At 43.5% G+C, this 12,735-nt stretch overlaps 1 protein-coding gene across 1 annotated transcript in view; it reads left to right on the plus strand.

Annotated features, from left to right (window-relative positions):
- Positions 1-12,735, plus strand: part of LOC134350789 (kinesin-like protein KIF13B) — a 285,072-nt gene that overhangs the window by 198,597 nt on the left and 73,740 nt on the right. The window contains exons 21-24 of the mRNA XM_063056478.1: positions 585-725; positions 1,183-1,356; positions 5,468-5,625; positions 6,594-6,726. Coding sequence (XP_062912548.1) covers positions 585-725; positions 1,183-1,356; positions 5,468-5,625; positions 6,594-6,726 — 606 coding nt within the window. The remainder of the gene's footprint in view (positions 1-584; positions 726-1,182; positions 1,357-5,467; positions 5,626-6,593; positions 6,727-12,735) is intronic.

A 12,735-nucleotide genomic window follows, 5' to 3' on the forward strand; every position in this document is an offset into this window, starting at 1 on the left:
AGAGGGAACTTTGCTTCAAGTCACATGTGGCAGCTTCATTTGTTCTACAGAATCTGTCAGAAATTAAGATCATCTTTATTTGTCACATGTACATCGAAACACAGTGAAATGCGTGGTTTGTATCAACGACCAACGCAGTACAAAGACGTGCTCGGAAAGGCTGGCAGTGTTGCCATGCTTCAGGTGCCAACATAGCATGGCCTCAAAGATTTGCCACATGTCCATCGAACCATGCAGTGAATTGCTTTATTTGCATCAATGACCAATATCCGAGGATGTGCTGGGGGCAACCCACAAGTGTTACCATGCTTCTGACGACATCATAGCATGCCCACAACTCAGTAACCCTAACCTAATTTAACCAATGCAGATGCTATGAGTGAGATTGTGTTGTTAAACACAGGTATCTAGGTGAGTACCACCTCAGTATTGGTAAACTATTAAGTAAATAGAGAATGTTCATTCTAAGTTGTGCTTTTGGTTTGTGAGTGAACCCTGAATGTTAGTTGCATGTACATTTCATTAAATGTGCAGAGTTTACTTAGTAATTGGATGAGATGTATTATCTGCCCTTCTTTTCTAAGGTTGCAGGACGCTTGCACGTAGAGGTGTTACGAACAAGTGGTGACTTCAATGATCGCATCGCTGGTGGAGATGATGCACTGGACGATGGGAATGAGAGTGAATCGCATGAAAGGGAAACAGCACGAAAATTCACCTGCAGAGTACGTGTCACTGTGTGGGTGCTTTCCATAAACACAAGGGATACTGCAGATGCTGGAAATCCAGCGCAACGCACACAAAATGTTGGAGGAACTCAGCAAGTCCGGAGAATAAACTGTCAACGTTTCAGGTGGAGACTATCTCCAGTCTTGTCCCTTGACAGCTTGTACGCTTTCCCCTCCCTCCACCCACCTTCCTATTCTGGCATCTTCCCCTTCCTTTCCAGTCCGATGAAGGCTCTCAGCCTGAAACGTCGACTATTTATTCCGCTCCGTGGATGCTGAGTTCCTCAGCATTTTGTGTGTGTTGCTTTGGATCTGCAGAATATCTTGTGTTCCTCTGGCAGCTCGTTTCACACTCGCACCATCCTCTGAGTAGTTGCTGTATCTTTAAATATTATGCAAGTCTGGAAGTGAAGATCCAAGTACATATGATTGTATGAGTATTTTTCTCCACCAGATAAAAATCCTCCAAGCTACGGGCTTGCCTCGACACCTGTCGAACTTTGTTTTCTGCCAGTACACCTTTTGGGATCAGACAGAACCAACCATGGTTGCTCCAGAAGTAGATCCTTCCTCTTTAAGTCCGGCTGGAAAAGACCCAGAGTGCATGGTCGTTTTTGACCACTGTAAGGTAAGAACTTAAATCTTAAAACTTCATTTAAGATTCAAGGTTGTTTATTGACGTTCTTCAAGAGCAGAGTGTAAAAGAGAACAACGTGATTGGATACCCCGAATCCAATGCAGCTTAATAAAACACAATATTAAGCATAAAGAACTCAATTGAAAAAATAATATCAAGCAATTCTATAAAACACAACGTGCAAGTAACTGTTATAGACATAACCTCCACTTTAAGTATACCCAATGACTTGGCCTCTGTGAAAATGAATTCCACAGATTCACCATCCTCTGGCTAAAGAGCTTCTTCCGCACCTCTGTACTAAATGGACATTCCTCTATTCTGAGGCTGTGCCCTCTGTTCTTCAGCTCATCCATTATAGGAAACATTCCCTGCACATCCACTCTATATAGGTCTTTCAGTATTCAATAGGTTTCAATGAAATCGCCCCTCAATCATCTAAACTCCAGTGACTGCATGCCCGGAGCAATCAAATGCTCCTCACATCAAAGTTGCTGGTGAACACAGCAGGCCAGGCAGCATCTGTAGGAAGAGGTGCAGTCGACGTTGCAGGCCGAGACCCTTCGTCAGGACTAACTGAAGGAAGAGTGAGTAAGGATTTGAAAGTGGGAGGGGGAGGGGGAGATCCAAAATGATAAGAGAAGACAGGAGGGGGAGGGATAGAGCCAAGAGCTGGACAGGTGATAGGCAAAAGGGGATACGAGAGGATCATGGGACAGGAGGTCCGGGAAGAAAGACAAGGAGCGGGGGGAGACCCAGAGGATGGGCAAGAGGTATATTCAGAGGGACAGAGGGAGAAAAAGGAGAGTGAGAGAAAGAATGTGTGCATAAAAATAAGTAACAGATGGGGTACGAGGGGGAGTTGGGGCCTTAGCGGAAGTTAGAGAAGTCGATGTTCATGCCATCAGGTTGGAGGCTACCCAAACGGAATATAAGGTGTTGTTCCTCCAACCTGAGTGTGGCTTCATCTTTACAGTAGAGGAGGCCGTGGACAGACATGTCAGAATAGGAATGGGATGTGGAATTAAAATGTGTGGCCACTGGGAGATCCTGCTTTCTCTGGCGGACAGAGCGTAGGTGTTCAGCAAAGCGGTCTCCAGTCTGCGTCGGGTCTCGCCAATATATAAAAGGCCACATCGGGAGCGCCGGACGCAGTATATCACCCCAGTCGACTCACAGGTGAAGTGTTGCCTCACCTGGAAGGGCTGTTTGGAGCCCTGAATGGTGGTAAGGGAGGAAGTGTAAGGGCATGTGTAGCACTTGTTCCGCTTACGCGGATAATTGCCAGGAGGGAGATCAGTGGGGAGGGATGGGAGGGACGAATGGGCAAGGGAGTTGAGTAGGGAGCGATCCCTGTGGAATGCAGAGAGAGGGGGTGAGGGAAAGATGTGCTTAGCGGTGGGATCCTGTTGGAGGTGGCGGAAGTTATGGAGAATAATATGTTGGACCTGGAGGCTGGTGGGATGCTAGGTGAGGACCAGGGAAACCCTATTCCTAGTGGGGTGGCGGGAGGATGGAGTGAGAGCAGATGTACGTGAAATGGGGGAGATGCGTTTAAGAGCAGAGTTGATAGCGGAGGAAGGGAAGCCCCTTTCTTTAAAAAAGGAAGACATCTCCCTCGTCCTAGAATGAAAAGCCTCATCCTGAGAGCAGATGCGGCGGAGACGGAGGAATTGCGAGAAGGGGATGGTGTTTTTGCAAGAGACAGGGTGAGAAGAGGAATAGTCCAGATAGCTGTGAGAGTCAGTAGGCTTATAGTAGACATCAGTGGATAAGCTGTCTCCAGAGACAGAGACAGAAAGATCTAGAAAGGGGAAGGAGGTGTCGAAAATGGACCAGGTAAACTTGAGGGCAGGGTGAAAGTTGGAGGCAAAGTTAATAAAGTCAATGAGTTCTGCATGCGTGCAGGAAGCAGTGCCAATGCAGTGGTCGATGTAGCGAAGGAAAAGTGGGGGACAGATACCAGAATAGGCACGGAGCATAGATTGTTCCACAAACCGAACAAAAAGGCAGGCATAGCTAGGACTCATTGACTTTATTAACTTTGCCTCCAACTTTCACCCTGCCCTCAAGTTTACCTGGTCCATTTCCGACACCTTCCTCCCCTTTCTAGATCTTTCTGTCTCTGTCTCTGGAGACAGCTTATCCACTGATGTCTACTATAAGCCTACTGACTCTCACAGCTATCTGGACTATTCCTCTTCTCATCCTGTCTCTTGCAAAAACGCCATCCCCTTCTCGCAATTCCTCCCGTTTCCGCCGCATCTGCTCTCAGGATGAGGCTTTTCATTCTAGGACGAGGGAGATGTCTTCCTTTTTTTAAAGAAAGGGGCTTCCCTTCCTCCACTATCAACTCTGCTCTTAAACGCATCTCCCCCATTTCACGTACATCTGCTCTCACTCCATCCTCCCGCCACCCCACTAGGAATAGGGTTCCCCTGGTCCTCACCTACCACCCCACCAGTCTCCGGGTCCAACATATTATTCTCCGTAACTTCCGCCACCTCCAACAGGATCCCACCACTAAGCACATCTTTCCCTCCCCTCCGCTCTCTGCATTCCGCAGGGATCGCTCTCTACGCAACTCCCTTGTCCATTCGTCCCTCCCATCCCTCCCCACTGATCTCCCTCCTGGCATTTATCCGTGTAAGCGGAACAAGTGCTACACATGCCCTTGCACTTCCTCCCTTACCACCATTCAGGGCCCCAAACAGTCCTTCCAGGTGAGGCAACACTTCACCTGTGAGTCGACTGGGGTGATATACTGCGTCCGGTGCTCCCGATGTGGCCTTTTATATATTGGCGAGACCCGACGCAGACTGAGAGACCACTTTGCTGAACATCTACGCTCTGTCCGCCAGAGAAAGCAGGATCTCCACACATTTTAATTCCACATCCCATTCCCATTCTGACATGTCTATCCACGGCCTCCTCTACTGTAAAGATGAAGCCACACTCAGGTTGGAGGAACAACACCTTATATTCCGTCTGGGTAGCCTCCAACCTGATGGCATGAACATCGACTTCTCTAACTTCCGCTAAGGCCCCACCTCCCCCTCGTACCCCATCTGTTACTTATTTTTATGCACACATTCTTTCTCTCACTCTCCTTTTTCTCCCTCGGTCCCTCTGAATATACCTCTTGCCCATCCTCTGGGTTCCCCCCCCCCCCCGTCTTTCTTCCCGGACCTCCTGTCCCATGATCCTCTCGTATCCCCTTTTGCCAATCACCTGTCCAGCTCTTGGCTCCATCCCTCCCCCTCCTGTCTTCTCCTATCATTTTGGATCTCCCCCTCCCCCTCCAACTTTCAAATCCCTTACTAACTCTTCCTTCAGTTAGTCCTGACGAAGGGTCTCGGCCTGAAACGTCGACTGCACCTCTTCCTACAGATGCTGCTTGGCCTGCTGCGTTCACCAGCAACTTTGATGTGTGTTGCTTGAATTTCCAGCATCTGCAGAATTCCTGTTGTTATCAAATGCTCCTCGTGCGTTAACCCTTTCATTCCCAGAATAATTATTGTGAACTTCCTCTGGACCCTCTCCAATGCCCAGTGTGTCCTTTCTTAGATAAGGGGCACAAAACTGCTCACAATACTCTGGGTGCAGTCAGACCAGTGCCTTATAAAGGCTCCGCATTACATTCTTGCTCTTACAAGTTCTATGATGCATTTGATGCCTTGAGTGAGATCTTAGTTCCTTGAGGGGAACGTATCAGCAGAAATGATTGGTATCAAAACATTGACACACAACCTAGAATGCAGGCAGTGAACATCTGGAGGAAATGAGCTGGTCCTCTCTGTGTAACTGTATATTAAACATCAAGCAGCCCAGAAATAGAAACTCTTCTCTTTCAGTTACACTTAAAATAGTGCTGTATGATATTTGTGTTTCTAATCACAGTTTCCAGCAGTTACAGTTTTGTTATCACTATTGAAGACAGACTCTAATCAGTTTAAATTCCTCCACTGCTAAGCTCGTGAACAAACTTTTGTACCAGACTGTTGAAAGTTTATCCCTGTGGGAAGGTGTCTGTCCACTCTATTGGATGTTGTTACATTGCATTAAAATCCATCCATAATTACATCTGGTTGCATTTTATCAGGAATTCTCGGTCAGTCTTTCTGAGGACCTGCTGGAATATCTCTCTGAAGGAGCTTTGGCATTCCAAGTCTACGGACATAAACCATGTGACCCTCGTAAAACTCCTTCCATATGGGACTTGGGAATAATACAAGCCAAAACACGATCACTACGGGATAGGTGATTATTTAGGATTTAACTTTCAATTTTCATTAGATTATCATTTATTTGAAATTTTCAATAAAATTAGAAAACTGTATAGTATTACAAACAGGTGATCCTGCAAACTAACAAGAACTACCATCTAACCTACCGTTGACAACTCTGTTTATTGCTTTGATTTTCCCTCACCCTGTCTTCAGAGAATTCTCTTATTGTTCAGCAATTGGTTACCAAAGGCCTTTCCTAAAATTTCCATATTCTTTCATCAAAGAAATCTATACTCTTATAGCAGAGATATCCATTGCTGTGATACAGCATCATAGTAAGCCTCAAGTCCTTTATCCAGACAAGAGTGTGTATATTTCTTGAAATAAATTTGAAAAACAATGCACTATTGGTTTGTTCAGTTGGGATTGCTCAGTCTTTTTTGTTTACCCTATTTAATTACCCTTTACTACAATGTTCTATTTCACATTTTTAGCCTGATACATCCTCCTCAGGCTGACCAGAAATTTGTGTTTAAACATGTACATTATTCTCATGAGAAAATATTTGTTAACGTGTGTTAGATATTTTCCAAAGATCAGCAATGCAGTTTCAAGGAACATGCCATAAGACTCTGGGCCATGAGTAGACAGGGTTAAGTGCATGTTGATAGGGTTATAAAACATAGAGTAATGGTAAACCACATATTTATTTAAAATGCATTAATGTTAATGTACTATCTCCATTGTGCAGCAGTGTAAGCTTGTTCACATTGAACTTCACCGGCTAATATTTGATTTTTTTTTTTGTTCAATCACACAGTGTGTTAATACTAATGTAATAATTGGAAGAAAATGTTTAAATGACTCAACCTTCATAAGTTGTGTAAATAACAGTATTCATTACCTACTTGAGAAAGTATTTTGGTTCATCAATGTTTTGTGTATAATACAATGGTACTAAGTGCAGCTTTTTGTAAATAAAATAATATTCATTACCAGATGGAGTGAGGTGATGCGGAAGGTCGAGCTGTGGATCCAGATCTTGGAACTGAATGAGAATGGGGACTATGTTCCTGTGGAGGTAATCCCCTCCAAGGATGTTTCCACAGGTGGCATTTTCCAGCTACGCCAGGTAATGAGAAGAGTCATTCTGACGACGCCTATTGAGCATCTCTTTTGGAAGTTTCGAAAGTGTTTGGATCTTAAATGTTAAGGTGAAATAGTAACAAACAAAATGCTGGAGGAACTCAGCAAGTTGGGCAGCATCTTTGGAGAAGAATAAACTATTGATGTTTTGGGCTGAGACCCTTCATCATGCAGAGTCTCCTGTGGTTATGGTGATGATGCAGGGGTTTTTAGTCTGACAGAAGCATACATTGGCTGAGTTGGATACTTCCCCATCTCAATGGGTTCTGCTTAGAAAACACTGGTACGGTGGTGTTTTCACCTTCACTAATGACCACCACCACCGCCCCCCCCACCCCGGACATGTCCTCTTCTCATTACTGCCATCAGAGAAGTACAGGAGCCTGTAGATACATAGTCTATGTTTTAGGCACAGCTTCTTCCACTCTGCCATCAGATTTCTGACACAGAGATTGAACCCCTCACTCTTTTTGCTCACTTTTTGCAGTACTGAATATACTGTATATAATGCATATGCAGTGGATTCCAGTTAATTGGGCCATTGGTTAATAGGGACAGCTGCTTATTTGGGACAACTCTTAAAGAACAAAAACTAATTGAGAAGATAGCCAGGATGCCCTTCATTTATTTGAGACACTATACCACTGAATTGGGACAGGAAACTGTTGCTGAACAGCTTCTGACGAACATTAGTTGCATGCACTTGTGTGGCTGGTAGACACTACACGGTGCTTAGAGCAGTCAGGTTTTTTTTATTTACATCAGCTGCATGTGTTTGTGTTCAAAAAGCAGTGATTTTTTTTGTCACAGGTAATTGTTGAGAAGTGTACAGTAAGACAATTCAGAACTGTTTTGCTGACTGCGTTTTCAAGCGTTCAGGCTTGGAGATGCCAGAAACAGCTGAGAGTGAAAATGAAATGATTTCACCACTTCAACAAGTTAATAGCTATGAAGAATTTGAAGGTATTGACTATCATGTTGAATGTTACTACTATGAAAATGAATGTTTGGAGGATGCAATCATCAATAGCATTGTTTGAGGACAATCCATTATCTACACTAGGTGTCTGAGCTGATTTTCTTCATTTACAGATGCCTATACTGAATTATTTCCTCCATCAATAACTACTAGGAACTAATACACCGTTTTATAGTTCTGCAGTAGCATTGATAGTGTTCTAATTTGTTCTATATTTCATTTAAATACATAATTTGCTACTCAGTTAAATACTACTTAGTCTTTTTTTATACCTTTTTAACTATTTCCATGAAAACTGACCTGCTGAGTTCCTCCAGCATTTTGCATACAATGATATTTTCATTTGATTGACTGCAAATGAACAAAATCAGCATAGACACCTAGTACAGATAATGGACTGCCTTCATACAATGCTTTCGATGATTGCATCCCCCAAATCTTCATTTTCATTGTAATATTCAAGATGATTGTTGATTCCTTCAAATTCTTTGTAGTCCCGAACTTGTTGAAGTGGTGAAACTGTTTTATTTTCAGTCCCAGCTGTTCTGGCATCTCTAAGCCTGAATGTTTGAGACTTCAGAGAGCAAAACAGTTCTGAATTGTCTTGCTGTTTATTACTTGCCAACTATCAGTGACAAAAATCACTGCTTTCTGAAAACAAACACACACAGGTGATGCTATTTAAAAACTGTTCACTCTTAAGCACTGTGTAGTGTTGAACCGCTACACGACATGCACATGACTGACTCTAGTTGGAAACTGTTTGGCTACAGTCTCCTGTCCCAATTAATCCGCATAGTGTCCCGAAGCAGTGAAGGGAATCCAGCTATTTTCAATCTGGTTTTGTTCTTCAAATGTTGTCCCAAATAAATGGCTATCCCAATTAACCAGAGTCCGCTCTGTGTATATATATTTATATATTTCTTATTATAATTGATGGTATATTTTATGTATTGCACTGTACTGCTGCTGCAAATCAACAAATTTCACAACATATATCAGTGATAATAAACCTGATTTTGACCCAAGTTCAACTGAACTCTTGGGACTGGAGTTACGGGCTGATGAGGTAAGACTGTAAGCCTCAACACACAAAACGCTGAAGGAATTGAACAGGTCAGGCAGCATCGAGTCTGCTTCACCATTCAATCTTGGCAGATCCTTTTCTTCCCCTCCTCAGCCCCCCTTCCTGGCCTTCTCTCCGTAACCTTTGATGCTGTGGCGAATCAAGGACCTATCAATCTTTTCCTTAAGTAGACCCAATGACCCAGCCCCCACAGCTGCCTGTGATAACAAATTCCACAATTTCACTGCCCTCTGACTAAAGAAATTTCTTTGCATCTCTGTTTTGTAAGGGTGCCCCTCTATCCTGAGGCAGTGCCCTCTTGTCCTAGACTCTCCCACCATGGGAAACATCCTTACAATATCTGCTCTGTCTAGGCTTTTCAAATTTCAAAAGGTTTCAATGAGGTCCCCCCCATCCTTCTGAATTCTAGTGAGTACAGACCCAGAGCCGTCAAATGCTCCTGGTATAATCACCCTTTCATTCCCAGAATCATCCTTATGTATTGCCTCTGGACCCTCTCCAATGTCAGCACATCTTTTCTAAGATGAGGGGCCCAAAACTGTACACACTACTCAGGGTGAGGCCTCACCAGTGCCTTATAAAGCCTCAGCATCGCAGCCCGGCTCTTATATTCAAGACTTCTTGAAATGAATATTAACTTTGCATTTGCTTTCCTCACCACTAACTCTACCTGCAAGGCAACCTTTAGGTTGTTCTGCACAAGGATTCCCATGTCCCTTTGCATAGCAGATTTTTGGATTTTCTCCATTTAGAAAATAGCCTGCACATTTATTTCTACTACCAAAGTGCATGACCATACAACTTCCAATATTGCATTTCATTTGCCGCTTTCTTACCCATTCTCCTAATCTGTCTATAAGTCCTTTTGCAGCCTTTCTGTTTCCTCAACACTACCTGCCTGTCCACCAGTCTTTGCATCATCTGCAAACTTGGTAACAAAGCCCTCTGTTTCATCACCGAAATCAGCGGTCCCCAACCACCAAGCCGTGGACTGGTACCAGGCCACAAAGCATATGCTACCGGGCCGCGAGGAAATGATATGATTTGGCGATATGACTCAGCTGCACCTTTCCTCATTCCCTGTCATGCACTATTGAGCTTGAACGCACGTGAGGTCATTACGCACGGGTCATCCATGTCAGCACGGGAAGAAGATCAACTCCTTGAGCCTGCAAATGACAGCGGGCTAAGAAGTATGTTTGACATAACATCTCTGCCGGCATTCTGGATCAAAGTCAAGGCTAAATATCCTGAGATAGCCATGAAAGCACTGAAAATGTTGCTTTCATTTCCAATATTTTTCTGCGAAGCAGAGTTTTCTGCAATGAATGCAACAAAAACTAAATTGCGGAATAGACTGGACATAAGGAAGCCCCCTGTAAGTATCGCTGTCTCCCATCACCCCTCGATAGGACTGTCTTGTTGCAGGGAAACAATCCCAGGGCTCCCCCTGATTCAGCGATATTGGTGTGTTGCAATGATTTTATATGTTCATATGGAGAAAATATGTGCTGTGTGTTTAATATCCAAACGTTACTTAAAATGTTATAATGCTATTGACTTACTTATATAACCATATAATAATTACAGCACGGAAACAGGCCATCTCTGCCCTTTTAGTCCGTGCCGAAAGCTACTCTCACCTAGTCCCACCGACCTGCACTCAGCCCATAACCCTCCATTCCTTTCCTGTCCATATACCTATCCAATTTTTCTTTAAATGATAATATCGAACCTGCTTCTGCCACTTCTACTGGAAGTTCGTTCAATACTTACTTGAAGCTCCCCTGTCCTCCCCTGATAATCGACTTATCACTATATTCATGCGTGGAAAATATGCGCCGTGTTTATAATTAAATTCGTTAGATAAACCCTTTTAGAAACGAAATTGAGTGTATTAGCCACTTATCACCTATATTCTGGTCGTGATTAACCACCCCCCCCCAAACAGGACTGCCGAAAACGATTTGTAGAAGGAGGGGGGAGAAAATATTGGTAGGTCACACATGCGCACTGGTGCCCGCGCAAGGCTTCATGGTCACTGTAGTCTTTCTCGTGGTAAACTCAATGTATTTGACTGCTACTCTTGTCCGTTCCCCCCCCCCCCCCCCCCCCCCCCCCCCCGGTCAGCCAGTCCACAAGAATATTGTCAATATTAAACCGGTCCGCAGTGTGAGAAAGGTTGGGGACCCCTGACCTAAATCATTGATATACAACATAAAAGGAAATGGTCCCCACACTGACCCCTGCAAAACACCACTTGGCACTGGTAGCCACCCAGACAAGGATCCTTTTATTCCTACTCTCTGCCTCCTACCAATCAGCCAATGCTCTAACCATGTTAGTAACTTTTCTGTAATACCATAGGCTCTTGACTTGGGAAGTAGTCTCATGTGTGTCACCTTGTCAAAGTCTTTATGAAAATCCAAATATACAACATCCACTGCATCCCCTTTATCTATTCTACCTGTAATCTCCTCAAAGATTTCCAACGGGTTGTCAGACAAGATTTTCTCTTAAGGAAACCATATCAACTTTATCCTATCTTGTCCTTGACATTTGCAATGTTTCAGTCTTCCAGAACCATTCCAGAATCTAGTGATTCTTGAAAAATCATTACTGATGCCTTCACAATCTCTTCAGCCACCTCTTACAGAATACTGGGGTGTACATCATCCCTGGGGATTTCCAAGTGTCTTATCTACCTCCAGACCTTTCAGTTTCCTAAGAACCTTCTCTCTAGTAATGGTGACTTCATGACCCCTGACACCTGGAACTCCCACCATTCTGCTAGTGTCTTCCACAGTAAAGACTAATGCAAAATACTTTCTCAGTTCTTCTGCCATTTCCTTGTCTTCCATTATTAGTTCTCCAGCATCGTTTTCCAGTGATCCGATATCCACTCTTCCTTCTCTTTTACACTTTATGTATCTGAAGAAACTTTTTGTATCCTGTTTAATATTATTGGCTAGCTTACTTTCGTATTCCATCTTTACATTAATGACATTTTTAGTTGCCTTCTGTTGGTATTTAAAAGCTGCCCAATCTCCTATCCTTTGCAATAAATTTTGCTCTATTATATTCCCTCTCTTCAGCTTTTATGTTGGTTTTGACGACCTTTGTTAGCGATAGTTGTGTCATCTTGCCTTTAGAATACTCCTTCCTCTTTGGGATGTAAGTATCCTGTGCCTTCTGAATTGCTTCCAGAAATTCCAGCCATTGCTTCTCTGCCATTATCCCTGCCAGTGTTCTTTTTGAATCAATTCTGGCCAACTCCTATCTGACTCCTCTGTGTTTTCCTTTACTCCACTGTAATACTGATACATCTGACTTTAGCTTCCTCTCAAATTTCAGGGTGAATCGATCATATTATGATCACTTGCCCCTAAAGATTCTTTTACTTTAAGCTCTAATCAATTCTGGTTCATTGAACAATAGCTGATCCCCTAGTGGGCTCAATCATGAGCTGCTCTTAAAAGCCATCATGTAGGCATTCTAGAAATTCGCCCTCTTGGAATCCCACACCAACCTGATTTTCCCAACCTACCTGCATATTGAAATCCCCCATGATTATTGTAACATTGCCCTTTCGGCATGCATTTTCCATCTCCTGTTGTAATTTGTAGTCTACATCCTTACTGTTGTTTGAGGTCTGTATATAACTCCTATCAGGGTCTTTTTATCCTTGCAGTTCCTTAGCTCTGTCCACAACAAATCACACTTTCTGACCCTGTGTCACCTCTTTCTAACGATTTAATTTCTTTTTTTAACCAACAAAGCCACACCACCCTCTCTGCCTTCCTGCCTGTCCTTTCAATGCAATGTGTATCCTTGGACATTAAGCTCCCAGCTAAATTCTTCTTTCAGCCATGATTCGGTGATGCCTACAACATCATACTTGCCAATCTGTAACTGTGCTAAAAGTTCAT

Source organism: Mobula hypostoma, chromosome 8 (genome assembly GCF_963921235.1).
Source record: "Mobula hypostoma chromosome 8, sMobHyp1.1, whole genome shotgun sequence".
Classification (NCBI taxonomy): Eukaryota; Metazoa; Chordata; class Chondrichthyes; order Myliobatiformes; family Myliobatidae; genus Mobula; species Mobula hypostoma.